General features: G+C 44.3%; 1 protein-coding gene across 6 annotated transcripts in view; it reads left to right on the forward strand.

Moving 5' to 3' along the window:
• MSRB3 (methionine sulfoxide reductase B3) overlaps positions 1-15681 on the forward strand; it is an 82789-nt gene that overhangs the window by 10487 nt on the left and 56621 nt on the right. For 2 of the 6 annotated variants that reach the window (XM_035332991.1, XM_035333017.1), the window contains 2 exons: positions 8065-8191; positions 12270-12341. The exons of 1 other annotated variant lie outside the window; for it this stretch is intronic. In XM_035332991.1, the coding sequence (XP_035188882.1) occupies positions 8116-8191; positions 12270-12341 (148 nt within the window). In that variant the 5' untranslated portion in view covers positions 8065-8115. Of the gene's footprint in view, positions 1-416; positions 687-8064; positions 8192-12269; positions 12342-15681 lie in introns of those variants that run through there. 3 more of the 6 variants (XM_035332999.1, XM_035333008.1, XM_035332987.1) reach the window with 3 other exon arrangements.

Consider the following 15681-nt stretch of genomic DNA (forward strand, 5'->3'; position numbering starts at 1 on the left):
AAATGATGCATGGGATTTTTCCTGAATTAAAAATAGAAGAGAAAGCTTATGAGTTCTGCTGTGCTGGCAAGCTTGACAAAGCAAATATTGGTGGACAGGGAGAGCATGCCTCCCCAAATCTAGCTGAGAGTATAAATAGCTTCCGTGTCTTCAGTGCTGGGCTACCTTTGGGATAAAGCTCCTGCATGGCAGTAGCCCACGAGTCTGGGGGGTTTAAAACTTCGTTGTTGTTTTTTTCCTTCAGTACTGAAACCAAATTCTTCATTGGTGAGCAAAGCAAAAAGCTTTCAGGCTTGCCAGTAGGAATTGTTAAATTAAAAGGTTGTTTCCAGAACACTTGTATATCATCACGCGAGCACCAGAAGCAATTAATCCTTTACCGCTGCACCGGAGAGGACTGATGGACTGGAAAAGATTAGATAATTTTCAAGATGTTGAAAGGATCCTGCTTCCCAGAGCAGACCCATTTACGAATGGTTTATGAGTGCCGTGGTTATAAACTCGCTCCGCACAAGGAATGCGCTGCGTGCTGGCAGGCTCCCAGGGCAGGGCAACCAACAACGCAGCAGCAGCAGCGCGCTATTTCGGTGCATCGGATCTGGGAGGAGCAGGAAGAGATGGGGGGAAAATCCCAACTGACCTATATTTACTCTCCTGCGGGAAGTGTTGCCAGCCCTAACCGTTGGGTAAGAGTCTGGCAATGAGATGTGGGAGCGCTTGCAAGGCTCAGAGGCTTCGAGCTTAACAGAACAGGTCCTCGGTTGTCCCAGGCTCTGGGGCTCGTGGCTCGGCTGCTCCCTCTCTTCCTCTCCTCAGGGTGACACCGTTTGTTACTGTCTCCTTGCAATCTCACTTTTTTTATTCCTGTTTGTTCCATTTCCCACAAGGCTTGCAATGTCTTGTCTCCCTCCTTTCATTTCACACCCCTTCTTCAAGACCAAACCAGCCCCTCGAACAAGGACCCTCTTAGCTTTTGTATTACTTACAGGAGAATTAATTAACCCTCCTGCCCTGTGCACTCCAAGTATTGAACTGCTGTGATTCATTATCACGCTAGTCTTAATATCCTTATTAGAGTCCCATGCCTTACTTTTGGTAATCCTTTCTTTCTCTCCCCATGCTTTCTCGCTGTGATAAATTAGTTAATGGCCACTTAGTCCTCTTCCCCCCATGGCTCCTGGCCCATGCTCTCTGTTTGGCAGGACCAGTACCACTGTAATGCTGCATGCAAGTGGCACTTAATAAAACAAGGATAATTCAGTGTCATGGCTCTTTTCTTCGGTGGGATCGGTTATAGAGCAGGGAGATGTGCTTTTCCCCTCTTGGTTTTCTTCCGTAAGGGTACAGACATTGAAAAAAGCCTTTGCTTTGATTATTCTTTCTTGTCTCCTACCTTCTGGATTTGGTCCCTGGGCACACCTCTGTGGGCTTTTGTTTTGTGAGCACACTGCCTCTTTGCTCCCAGACTTGTTTTTGTGAGCTGGAGATGGGGGCAGCGTGAGTACCAGCTGAGCCAACAGCGAGGGATATTCCTGTAAGGGACTGCGAGCTTCCCGTCTTTGGCAGCCGGTACCAGGGAGAATGTTAGCTCAACCCAGGCATTAAATTAAAATTAAATATAGCTCTTTGTTCTCTGCTCAGAGGTAGCGTTTTTCTCTTACACATCACTTCTCTGTTCTTGGATACCCATTCTAATATGAACGCAAACTCACAGGCACACAAAGTCCTGCCTCCTTACTTAGCACAATTTCTTCTCAGCTACTGAAGTCAGTGAAATCATCCTGAGTTGTGAGCAGCGGTTTCAGAATCTGGCTCATTTTCCAAGGTTTTAATGGATTACTGGGCTGAAAAGATGATTGTAGCCTGCAGGAGGATCAAAAACTGACTGCAGGAATCTCATCTCTGTTAGGTGGCGTTGTTAAAATAATGAATATTGGCAATATTGCTGCTGAAACGTCCCAGCTAGGATGTAACAAGGAGACATCAGTAACATTACTGGATCAGGCCATGTTTCCCCATGTCACATCAGAGAGACAGGGTGTTGGGAGCCCTGGGGCAGCCGGACCCCCTGCCCCTCTGCTTGCTCTGCAGCACAGGGAGCAACGTCAAGTTTAAAGCTTGACATTTCCTGGTTTTCCACTCAGATATTATGGGATATGGCAGTAATGACCTCTTTTATCAGGGCACAACGTAAACTTCCTAAAAGTAGACTGGATTGACGTTCAGTTTGCACATTCCAGAGCGAACAGCTATGGAGAACGTGCTTTAATTGCGAGTGTTAAAAGTGACGTGGGAATTCAGGCTGAGCACTTCTGACTGCTGTGGCTTTAATTGAGAAGCTGGTATTTTATGAGGGGAGGTGGAAAAAAAGCTATATACAGACAAGTGTGCAAGTTAAACGCCACAGTTCCTTCGCATACTTGTAAGGCTAACACAGTTAGTTTCTTCTAAAAATATTTTATGCCTCTTTAGTAAGCCTTTGAGAAGGTTATATTTATAATTCTCTTGATGGTGTTTTGCTGCATGTTGTTAGCTGCTAATTATTGAAGTATGTTGCTCTAATCAGGGAGCTTTTGCAACACGTGTTAATGGCAAATCAGGAACTTATGGAGACGCCCTCAGTTTGCATTATCAGTTGACATACAAGGACATGAAGAGCCTAAGAACCCTCTTTAAAGGTGAATTTCCAAAGGTTTTGTCATCTGACTTTACAATTTCGGACAGGACAAGAAGGGATCTTTGCCCAGGCAGGAAGGCATATATATATGTAAGGAGAGTACCTTTGGCATGGAGAAAGGCTAGCATAATCCCTCCAAAGTTAAGGGATTTGGAACTGTATGGCTGCTGAAAGACCAGAGACCTTCTGGGATCAGCAGGGGGAACAGGAGCTCATCCCTTCTTCCTCCAGTGAATGACTGGCAGTCCTCATCACCCTCCTCAGAAGGCTTCCCGTGTACCATTCTCCTGCATGGCTGGCAGTTCTGTATTGGGTATTGGATCAGACTCCACTAAATATCTCTCTGTAAGCTGCTAAACATTGCCCCCCCCCCCCCCCCCCCCCCCCAACCCCTTGGCATATACCGTGACAACTGAGACATCTAGCTCAAATGGTGTAGACCCTAAAAACTCTCAGATGCAATGGAGGGAGCAGGAGAGACCAAGGATCTTTGGCATTTGCAGTGACTGTGTTAAGGGAAAGTAGCTAGGGACTCAATTGTTTAGACACAGAAATCCATAAAACACCAAAAGTTTTACTCACATGGTGCTTTCTCAGCTGCATTTCTTGTTCCTGCAGTGCCCAGTGGTTGTACTGTTCTGTCTGCTGAGTCTGCCTGGCTTTAAGTAAGCTAAAGCAAAATTTGAAAATAAAAAATAAATCCAAATGCTAAGACTGGAATAAATGCATATATTAAATATTTCACTAAGTTTTATCAGTGAAGCATTTGGTTATAGTTTGTTTGGTTTTGACTTAAATCGACAACAAAACAAACCAAAACTTTTGCAAAGCAACTGTTTGGACTTACTGCTCTACTGGAGAAACTTAACAAAACAAATACTAATTAAAATTAACTTGTTGCTGTAACACTTGACCATAGAAACTTCCCAGGCCTTTACTGTCTTCTGCCTTGTAGTTGTTAGGATTTCTCCAGTATGGCAGTATTTTTGCTCCTTTGCTTTGTCCAGTGACACTGAAATTCCTAATATAGGAGCCTGGCTCTCTGGCGAGCATGTAGGGATCTGTAATTGTTTCCTGTCCTCAAAATGGGGCCAGAGACTGGGGGGCAGGGGGGAGGGAAATGGGGAAAAAAAATGGAGTCTCACCCTATTGAGGTCTCATTACTGGTGCAAGAAAAAAAGATTGTTCCCTTAAGAATTGGTATCCAGTTGCTTTACTGTTATTTTTTAATTTACCGCTAAAGGGCTGAAACTTCACATTTTTCTTGTGAGAGCTGGGATTCTCATGTAATTTTAGGAATCTGGGCCAGGGTTTTCAGGAGAAATACTAAACTAAAATAAATGAAGAAAACCTTAAAACAATAGTGTTATCAGCTCCTGAGAACCCTTGATGTTTCTCTTACAGCTCTTAAAAGCAACATGTGATACTACCAGAATTTTATCTCTCAAGTTGTCCTTCCCCCAGAGAAATTTCTCTAGCTGCAGACAGAGGTTGAGAAAACACAACCTGAGTACATACAAAATGCTTCATTTCCGAAGGACAAATTTGGAAGGACACCCCCCACGTTATTTTTTAACAGATCTTGTTTCTTTTGGGGCCTAACTTGTGATTTCCCAACATTTGCGGTTGACGATCTAGGTCTTGAAAGCGGGCAGTACTTCACCATCTGTCAACAGTGGGATGTCAGCATCCTACAAGGAAGTCTTTCCCGCAGTTATGATGTTTATAATTCTAGCAGAAGATTCCCAGATCCCACCGAATGGCATAGTGGGGATAGCAGTGGAAGAGCCAGTGGTGTCCTGGCTGCTGGGGGCTTGCATTCAGGGCTGGGACAGACCTGGCAGGGATCAACACCCAGGCTTGTCAGTTTGGCCCTGGGCTCTTCTTGGAGCATTTAGCCCACCGGGAAAGCCTCACATTACAGCATCATCACACAGGGCTGTGGCAAGCGCTTTGAGCTGTGGTGTGGGGCCTTTGCTTGGCTCTGACGAGGTCCAGGTGGGTGCAAGACATAAGTTTAAGCCACCAGCAAAGATACTTCCAGGGTGGTGTTTCCTTCCCATGTTAGTCATGCTTTTGCTTTTCCTGTCAAAGAGATCTGTGGTGCAAACCCAGTTCCTAAAGCTGTTGAAGTATACGGCCAACCTTGCATCTACTGCAGGAAAAGCAGAGCTTCCTTACCTAGCAGAGCTACGTCACTGTTGCTCTCCATCAAAGTGATCTGTGTACCCAACCTTCAAACCAAATGCATCAACAGTAATGATTTCGACTTTGTTCTTCTCTTTGTTGATTCTTTACAAGTAGTTTTTAATCTTGGCCTGTAAGCACCCTGCAGCAGGGATTTTGTTTGTGTTTGCAGTACCTAACGCCGGGAGGTCCCAGTCCTACTTGAAACTACTGGGCACTGCTGTAATGTACAGAGTAAATAAAAATAGTGATCAAAACGTCAGCAATAAAAGAATAAAATATGTTAACTGCAATAAAATACTTTCATGAATGCTTAGTTATATTTTATTGGGCTTTCAGGACTTATATATCCTCCAAGTCTTTACGAATACTTGAGACTAAATAACAACATTTTGGTGAACACTGAAATATTTGACATTTTCAAGAGGTCAAGATCTATTTTATAATCCTTGGCAAATTCAAATCATTTCCTTTAAACTGTTTACACTTGAGGGAGTTATGATCCTGTTTACTTCTCACAAATCGGGAGGGGTGGAGCGGGTTTGGTCTGGAGAGGTAGATCCAGCAGCACGAAGCAGCAGGTTTGGCAGGCCCGATGGAGCACGCAGTGGGAGAGATGAAGCATAGAGTGGGGATGATGCCTTCGTGTCTGCCCCGTGCTTCATCAGATGCCCGTGCCCAGCTGCATGAGGAGATGCTTCACAGGCACGTGTAGGGCTTCCTATAGGCAGCTCTGTAAGAGCCCAGCCATCCGGGGGAAGGTCTGCCTGCCCTTCGCTATTCTGGCCTTCAAAATAGCAGAGAAAGCTCCTGACTGGAAACAACATCCACAAAAAGTTACTGCGCTGCCAGCTGCGGCAAAGCCAAGCTGTCACACAGCTGTCTGGTGAGCTCTGCAGGAAACAAAGCTCCTGTTGAAGCGGCTGGCAGCCTGCAGGCTGGGCACGAGTGCGGGGCCATGACATGAGGCAGACGTCGGTGTTGCAGACCAGACCAGACCAAGAGTTTGCTTGTGCCCGTAGTGTTCTGCCTTCAGTCCCCATGCAGAGGCTGAGCAGGGTTTGCTAAACCTTGGGGCCGTCCCCTGCCGTGCATCTTGGCTTCGAGAGCATGGGTGGTTTCGAGACGAGGTCAGGTGGCCGAAATGCCACCAAGTCTGCAGGCCGATGGCTTGGGCTTCGTAGTAGCCACATGGGGATGAGGAGCCCTGCAAGGCCCTGTGAGCGCCCAATGCCTGGCTGAGGGCCATGGATGGTGGCGGCCCTCTGGGATGACGCAGCTGGCCTCACCAGCGCCATGGCCGGCCTCACTACCACCATGCTGGCCCTGTCCTTCACGAGGCCTTCCCGCGGTGCCGACCGCTAGATGGGGCCGGCCTATCTCAGTAGGAGCGGGAACAGCACGAGCCATAAATCACCCCCGCCGGCAGGCCGGAGGCCCCCGCTGCTGGGGCACCCCAGCTTTTTAAGGGCAAAAATACGCCTTTGTTCCCCGGCTGACCCGGGCGGTGACATCAGCGCCGCGCTTCCCGCCGGCCTCGCCGGCGCTGACACAAGCCAGATGGCCGCGGCCGGCCGGCCCCGCGCTCGCCGGGGCAGGGTGGGAAGAAGGGGTTTTATGATCAGCTGCGGGAGCGCGGCGAGGCTGCAGCCTGGCCCGGTAATTACGCCTTCACTGTGCGCTTTATTCCTGGCGGTGAAGGTCGCTGGGAGGAAAAAAATAATAATAATTAGAAAAAAATCACGTTTTTATTTGTAGTGTTCGTTATGGACAGACCTTTGATCTTTTATTAGTCGGTAGTCTGCTCCGGAGGAATTTCCCCCCCCTCCTTTTTTTTTTTTTTTTTTTTTTTTTTTTTTTTTTTTTAAACTGGTCCTGCAGTCACTCGTGAAAATGACATGTTTATTTATGTTTAATGGCCCTCTCAGGCTGTTCATTGTGCAGTACTTACCTTCCCCCTCCTTTTTGTCTCCATTTAGTAACACAGAAATGTTTTGGTTTTGCAGTGAATTTAGTTTGGAGAAGTCAGAGTTCAGGCATGTTAATACAAGCAGTTTTCCATCAGATATACTCCAGAGTGATGTGGTAATATATAAGACCGTGTATTGCGCGTTTGTTCGTTAGGGGGTTGGAAGAGGCCGCGATCAGCTTCTTAATCTTATCCAGGAAATGCCCAAGACAAAACCATTCCTCAGTTCATTTCTGGGTGCTCACGTCCCGTGGCTCCTTTGCTATGGTACTCAAAAACAGAGGGAAGGCAGCTCGGAGGAGGCTGGTGGCGGTGCCACATTGCTCATTAGCCCCCCGGGGCCTAATCCTGCTTCCAGCAGTGTCACCGAGAGCCTCGGGATCGCCTTTGGTGGGGGCTGGCTTGCGTCCCCGATGTCCCATAACCTTCTGAAGTGAGCGCTGTGAGGCAGCTGCGTTTCCTCTTTCCTATTGTGGGGTAAATGAAACAACTAGTATTCGTGCATTAAGTCCTTCTCAAATAAAATCTTGCGACTGCCATCTCTCCGTTTTCTATATTTAAACTGGCCGGAAGATTGTTTAAATATATCTCATGGACAGTTTACAATGCGAATTATTTCCTGCCTTTAAAACAAGAAGTCGGGGGTTTAAGATATCTGGGAAGTTTACTACAGTGCGATGTCACGTTCCTCAGAGAAGTCATCAAAAGAACAATTTTTAGCAAGAGCTGGTTCCTAGCACTCACCATTCACAAATGTGGAGTTTGAGTTTATTTTCAAAAACAAATAGAAAAGCCTTCCCCTTTGCTCTGTCCCGCATTACTGGATGGTGAAAGCAGGACTCCTGCCACCTCGCTTGGGCCCTGAGCGGCATCCCTCAGTGCCTCCTCACTTCTGACCTGATAGGTTGTTGCTCTGAGGTAGGTATCCTAGGCATCTGTTGTGAATGACCCCACAGAAATGTCCCCTCCCTCACTTGGTGGCACAGAAATCAGCTCCACAGAACACCATGTAATGTGTATCCAAACCTTAAAGGGGGGATCAGAAGAAACCTGCTAGGAAAGGTGCATTTAGAATGGTACTCCTATGTGGTGCTCTTGGATAAAACTGTAAGCATTGTTTGTTTTATTTTTTTTCTGTGGATGTATCTTAACATTTTTGATGTTTTAATTTGTTCTCATCCTTTTCTTTTTTTTCTTTTTTTTTTTTTCTTTTTTTTTCTTCCCTACTCAGCTCTTGCCCCTGTTCTTTGCCTCTGGTTTTGTTGGTGAGGAATTCACAGTGATGTCTGCATTCAACCTGCTGCATTTGGTGACAAAGAGCCAGCCAGTGGCCCTGCGAGCCTGTGGGCTTCCCTCAGGTTGAATGGGTGCTGCTTGTTGTGTCATGCGTAATGAAGGCCCTTTAGGAACCGGTGTCTCTGCTGCAGGAAACAGTGTGCTATGGGTTGCTCTGCTTTCTGTAAATTTGCCTTGGAATCAGAAGATTGTTTACTTTTTTGTTTGTTTTGTGTTTTTCGTAAAAATCATTGGCTTGGATGAGGGTTCCCATATCCTAGATTTTAGAATGCTTGGCAGTGCTGTCCATCTTCCTTGTCCAATGAATTATCTCTCATTTTTTATTTTTTATTTTTTTATTATTTTCTTCATTCTTGGCAAAAGCAGTGGAATTAAACTGAAGATCAATTCTGGTCAAGCCATTTATATATATTTTTTAAAAAGATACTTAACAGAGTTTAGCGTATGGATTACTGTTAAATCAGATTACTTAAGAAGTTCTCCAAAATCTTTAGAAGTGTGGTACAGTTGTACTCAATGTGTCCCCTTTAAAAATTTTAGTATAAATTAAATATGTATGCACTGAAAATTATGTACAAGTGCACAGAATTTAAAATGTAATTCTCTTTCCTCTGACACTTCTTTAGTCACATGACACTTCTCCAAATAAATAAATAACTAAATGGAAACACGCAACCTAATGCCCAGATGCAGCTGCACTTCTGAAATGTCCAAGGTCTGCTGTTAGGTCTGTGAAGGCTGCCATGAGACCCCATCTCTATGAACTGCTGACACAATTAATAACTTAAACCTAAATATTTTGTATTTCACTAGGACAACAGCAGTATCTGTAATGTCTGCCTAGTAGTGTCAGTGTGCGTGGGTACGTGAGAGAAAATAAAGGCCACAGTGAGTGAATTTTGAACGTTACTATGAATTTTCTTGACACCCGAATAAAAAAAAAAGATACAATTCTGGCTGATCAGTATTTGAAACATCAAATAAGGACCAGCTTGGGTGCGTGTGCCGCACTCACAACTGTTTCATAAGGGTGCAAAATGTTCTAAGCACTTTTTTCCAGAGCCGTACTTAACAAGCATATGGAGGTGATGTTCTAAAGATTTTTTCAGTGATAAGACATCAGTTTTCAAGCTGATGGATTTTCTAAAGCTGATTACACTTTATTTGAACTAAATCTGAGTCCAATTTTTGCAGCATTTGTGTTCTGTTTTCCCCCACATGTGCACAAAACTCCCATTAACCTAGATAGGAGCTGCAAACACATATTGAGGAAGAGAGAGAATAGCCCACATTGTGTCAGCCTGACCTTTGTTTCCTGTTCTATTTGCTGCTGAGCCAGATTTTAAATTCTAAAAATACAGGATAAGCAAATTTCCTTATCCCTTGTTACGCACCTTTTGATGTGCGCTCACATCGCTGGTGTCTACCTTAAAAAGGGGGCAGCCGGTCTGCTGGCCATTTTGTCCCTGCTCGGAAAAGGGGATCTCAAAGTTGGTCAGCTAGGAAAGCAGCCTGTAGGAGGTTTTTCTATTGTGTACCTGTTTTACTTTGTCAAATCATTTTTCTGGCATAATCCAGTGGTCACATTTTGGAATAAAAAGCTAGTAGTGCTGCTGCTTATTCCTGTCCATTTGATCCATAACTGGGCAAACATTAATAGATTGAGTTCCACTGGCTAACTACTTACATATATGTATATATGTATTTTCTAAACCAAAATTCATCTGCTAACAGTGGAATAATATACAATCACATATCTCACATATTTTAAGAGTAATCGAAATTCCCCAGCTGCTTATAAATTAATGTAGGCTTGCTTTGCCTTTGGTTTGTTTTTTGTGTGTGGTGTACTGAGGGGGTACAAGCAAATGGTATAGCATGTATCAGATTAAACATGGGAATGAGATCGAGAGACAACATCTGTTTAAATGCCACAATCCACTGTGACTTCAACTTTTGAATATACAGAAAACGCCCCAAGTTCTCATGACTTTTTTTTCTACCATTACACTGGATTAATGCTTTTCCCACCATCCATTTCTGTGTGAACTGCAGCTCTCCAACCACATCATTTCAGGCCATGTATCCTCTGAGTCTGAAATGGTGCAGTTTTGTTTGCTTCTGCCTGTATGGAAAATTTCATATGAAAGGAGACTTGCTCGTCTTCTGGAACCCCTGTCCCTCTGTACAAAGGAGCAAAGTGCTGGCAGGGGTTTTGTCCTTGAGCTTAGATATCAAGGCAGAGGCTCTGGCTGAGACAAACACTGCCTAGCTGTGAATTGGGCTTCCTAGCTCACTTTCAAATTCCATGCAGTTAAATATTTGCAGGATAAGGACTTCAATGAGAAGGTTTCAGTTTCTGTGCTTGTAATGGTACCTCTGACCATCCTGCAGGGAGCAAAATGGTGCCACGTAATGTTTACTTCATATTTAACAAACAGTCATGTTGGTAGATCAGAAGCAAGTTAAATGAATGAAACGATGTTAAGAAGTATCTTAACAGGGTTGACCTTTCTCTTCCCAGAGACACTTTTGCAAGCACGTGTGAATTATGCTGGGCTACTCGTAAACCCGATTAATAGTTGGGGCAGAGAAGTGTTTATACTTGCTCTTTCTCCATTTGTATATTAGCACCTGCGGTGTGGACGCATTCTTCCAAATTGTATTTTAAAAATATTTCTTTTCTGAAGTTAGGACTAAACGTTTCAATATGTGTGCACAGCCAGCGCATGCTTTGCCCGAAGCAGGCATTGCAAAGCCTGGCCATAGCCCTGCAGGCCCAGCAGATGGCACCAAGCATATGTGGTTTTGCACACCCTGAACTATATGAAAAGCTTCCCATTTAGGAGTCATTCATACCTAAAGTACGCCCTGAGACCTCATGAACATTTAGGAGTATTTTAGGAAAAGAATGAGCATGGGGAAAAATCATGTAAAGCTGTGCTCGTACACAAACTCTGTTCACGTTGCTTTGAGATCTCATTTCCAGCACTGATTACAGCTCTGTTATTCCTTGTGTGATTTAGAAGTGTCACTTCTTGAGTGTGCTGTTATTAGAACTGAATGCTTTAAATTTCTTTGGAAATGTAGGATGCATTCAGCACCTGCCAGGATTTAGTTCACATAAATTAAATCTTTTATTTTTATTTTTTTATTTTTAAACACAACAACAAATACATTTTTTTTAAATGTAAAAACTACTTCAGCTGCTTCAGTGCATACCAGCAAGTAACTGATACAAATAATGATTATGCAGATTCCATGTACATATGTTTTCTGTAGCAGACCACCAAGATATAAAGTAAAGAGATACCTTATTTTGCTTTGCTGTGTCTTTTGATTATTGTGGGTTCTCATTTCCTAAAAAAATCTCCTTTAACACTTTGAATGTTGTGCTGCTTACATCACATTTTTGCATGAGATAATTTGGCTTTGCTTCTCCTGTAGATCAAAGAAAAATATGGTATTTGTAAAATTAAGCAAAAGTAATGATGAAAACATGATATGAGTAGACTTGCTATTTTTTCCAGGACCTGTATGAAATAATAAAGTCCTAGATAATATTAAATTGTTGTGAAGTGTTTAATTGCTAGTAGGAAACCATGCTTTTCTAGGATTAGATTAAGATACAACACATCTGTATGAAGATGGTGCTGGGCATATGGTGTAAGTCTTTATTAAATAAATATCTATAGTATAGTTTCTCATAATTTGTTTTATTAAACTGTTGTTAATTCCAAGTTTCAGTATAATGTCTTTCCATAAAATTGAAATGAATAGCTTGTGAACAGAAAATTACTGACTCTCAGAACTGGACTTTTAGTAGTAATCTTGTTAACATAAAGGATTACTTTTAGGAGCAGATCTTGCAAACAGCTATGTACATGACTTATTCCTATGCGTTTGTCCCTCTGAACTCTCAAACTGCTCATGTCAGTGAAATTATCTGTGCACGTAGTGTTTGCCAGATCTGGCCTCAACAATGAAAAGTCTAGAAAAGACCTTAGTCTAGTGTGTACAAAGAGCGTTAGTTGCTTTTAAACTTTGTGTGTTTTAAGTTATATCTGAAAACGTTTCGTATTGTACGTTTGTATGTTCAGAGATGTAATTTCCATAATGAATGTTTTAACTTTCCCATAGCTTTCCGTAATTTGTATCACCAGAGACGTACTATTACAGATGGCTCTTCACATGATCTGAAAGAAAATAAAAGTGAGACTGATATGTTGTATAACAATACTCTCTAGTATGGCTACGGTTAAATGCCTGTCAATGTTTTTGTTATAAATCCCTATTTTCTGGGGTTTATAACTTGAGTGTAAAAATTTGCTCTGGGCTTACATGTGTCATACAAGGTCTCAGATGGATGTTCTTGTTCCTCAGAACTGCTTGGGGGGCAAAAATCAAAACTCATTTCAATGAAGCTAATTAAATAATAATAATTTTAAGAATACCAAATATCAATTTGGAATTTCTTTTAAATTTAAGATACAGTCTTATAAATTACCTGCTTCACTCCCTCCCGGGGATTATGAGAATTACCAGTTTGATAAATGCTTGAGCATGCACTATGTGAGCACAATAGCAAATAGCATGTAAAGCTGTTCATGTGCCATTAATACATAAATTTGTTCGTATGCCTCTTTTGCTTCTTAGTGGTAATGATGATCATAGAATGCTGCTTTATCATAATAGAGCATAAAGTTATAATTTTTGAATGGCTTGAGAATGGTTTAAAAAATTACCTTTGTGTAGCTGTTTGAGTGGAACTATATTCAATGTTGGTTTTGCTTAAAAAAACATATTGTATTTACAAATGTTTATTTTGTACAATAGTATTCAGTCTACAATATTTTATTTAATATAGTTTAAAACAAAATTTATTTGTAGATATCTCAATGGGAGTGATAATCTTATGATGCCTGATGCTTGCAAAATTGGGATGATACAGAAGACCAGAAATCTGTTGTTAATGTACTGTTAATGTACCTTTTTTTTTTTTTTTTTTACTCCAGGATGTGTACCCTTTTTTGCCTCCTTTTTAACTCCTCATTCATGCTGAGTTTTGCTCTCCTCCTCCTTCTCTCCCTTACCCAGAGGCTCTGCCTGTGCCTTGTCTGGGCAGGGGCTTCTCAGGGGGTCTGTGGTGCTGAGTACCACAGGAGGAGAAGTTTCGTGTGCTCCCAGCCCTGTGCACAGAGCCAGTTCCTTGACGTATTCCCTGAAGGATCTCCTAAGGTCATTTGCTTTCCCGCCCTGCTCCCATAAAGGACCCACCACAAGCCATTTTTGCCTTTCTTGCAATAATGTTTTAATTCTGGGAGCTCATAAATTTCCTCTGTTCCATTGCTGTGCCCTGTGCAGCTCAGTCTCTCTGCTTTTTCTGCTGAAATGTAATGTAAAAGATGGATGTGAAAGGTGACGTTCCAGCACTAACTGGGTTTCTGTGTTTTAAAGGCTCCAATGAAAAGCTGCTTTTTTAGTTATGAGTGCCTAACAGGAGGTCTGAGATGCCCTTTCAGGGCTGTCTTCACTTTTTTTTCGTTGGATTAAAAGCAACTCCCAGCTTTGTCCTTCCTCAGAGGAGTGCGTAATGAACAGAAGAACGTGATGTAAAGGAGAGATGACAGCACACAAAGAGGAAGGAGATCTTATCTGGTGAAAAGCTGGAGGAGGGCAAGCAAGAAAAGGTGCAATTTCAGGGGATGGTTATGATGTTAACCCTCAAGTTGGCCAGAGCAACCTCGGAAGCAATGGAGGACGTGATCCAGTGGGTCACCCAGGGGATGTGCCTGCAGGGAACTGGATGGTACATGGAGAGGGCCTCGAGGGTACGGAGCAGGAGGCAGGCATGGAGGCACAGAAGCTGCCAGAAGTCAGCTGTTAGGTGCACATGGGTTGCTACAGCACAGGGGGTGAAAAGGGGGGACGAGGAGTAGGGAGGAACTGCGTCCCAGCAGTGGGTGAGAAGGTAGGGTAGGGGCCGGGGTACTGGGGTGCCCTGCTCTGGCCTACATCGCACAGAACCACAGGGAGGCCCCGGAGGCCCAGCAGGGAGAGAAGCTGGCAGTCACCAACCCTTTTGGCTGCTCCTCCACCCGTAGTCCCAAGGTGAGTTGAGAGGGAAGGGAGCTACAGAAAAAGCATAGTAGCCATAGCATGGCACGTTGCAGCCAGTCCGGCCCACAGTGCTCGGCGCTGTGGGACCAGAGGCCACGACATGGAGTGCCCGCTGGTCTCTGTGCCCTTTGCTGTCTCTTGGCTGTCTCTTTGCTAACAGGGCCCTCCTAGAAGCATGGCTGGAGGCAGCCGACTTCGCGGGGTGAGGTCGGGGCTGCTGTTTGAGTTGGAGGAGAGCAGGGACCTCCCCCACCCCGCTCCTTTCCTCCACCCCCAGCCCAAGCATAGGCGGCGGCACCTTGGGTCTTGAAACGCGGTGCTCATTTCACAGGCCACACATCACTATTGTAGAGGAAGCAGCAGGAGGATTTAGCAACAGCCTGAATGCTACAATAAGCTACACACCACTGCGGTAACCGCTGGCAAATGCTGACTTTTTAATTGTTTCCGCTGCAGGGTTAAACCTTTATTAAAGCCGTGTGAATAAACTTATTTTGATGGCTCACTGAAATATTTTAAATGCAAAAGGTAGCATGAAGCACTCTTATTAAATTCAGCTTAATTCTGCCGTTAATAAAATGCCTTTCCATATGTCGTACCCCCTTTTATTGATTCTGACAGAAATCTACTGACCAGATACAGAGTGCTCAGTGTCTCTGCCTTTCTTATTTTTAATTTAAACAAATGTAGTGCCTGTGAAAGGAGCTAGGATCGTATCAGCCAAACAAAAGTATCTACAGGGGAGAGGGGAAGAGAAATCCATCATAAACGCTCCCACCCACACTGCTGTACCCGTAGATCTTGATCTTGTCTCGCCTGGTTTGCATCCGAGAGCAAGGCAAAGAGCTCAGCTGCCCTGTGCCCTGTCTTCGGCCATCACAGCAGACAGGCAGCTTCTAATGCCATGAGCATTTTCTCCATGGTGTTGAAGGTGCTTCTATTCCCCAGCCACTGCTGAGCAGCTGCTGCGTGCTGCCATCACTGCACACTGCCATCACTGCCATTGCTGCCGTCCTGGGCGAGCTGGGAGCTCGGAAAGCCCCAGGGGCAGCTCTGCTGGGGTGCTCGGTGCCTGCAGCTTGAGAGGTTGCGGGGCTGGGGCTGGCAATGCTGTGGCTTGTGTTAATGCAAGATAAGGAGGTAGAGTCGAGGTTGTCCCTGGAGAGGACAAATGGAGCTGCTTTCCTTTCCCCCGTTCCCACTGTGCAAAACATTTCCATCCTCTGTTGAATATTTTTCACATTCGCAGGGAGGGCAGGCAGCTTCGGATTCCTTTTCCAGGAAATGTCTCCTTGGCTGGCGGACCACCAGCTGCTGTGGCAATGTCGCCTGCAGCACAGGCCCTCATGGCTCCAGGGGAGCAGCAAGGCAGCTTCTGTGCCCACAGGACAATGAGTGCATGGTGGTGGAGGCACCTTAGCTGGCAGTCTGG

This window comes from Oxyura jamaicensis, chromosome 1, assembly GCF_011077185.1.
Source record: "Oxyura jamaicensis isolate SHBP4307 breed ruddy duck chromosome 1, BPBGC_Ojam_1.0, whole genome shotgun sequence".
Classification (NCBI taxonomy): domain Eukaryota; kingdom Metazoa; phylum Chordata; class Aves; order Anseriformes; family Anatidae; genus Oxyura; species Oxyura jamaicensis.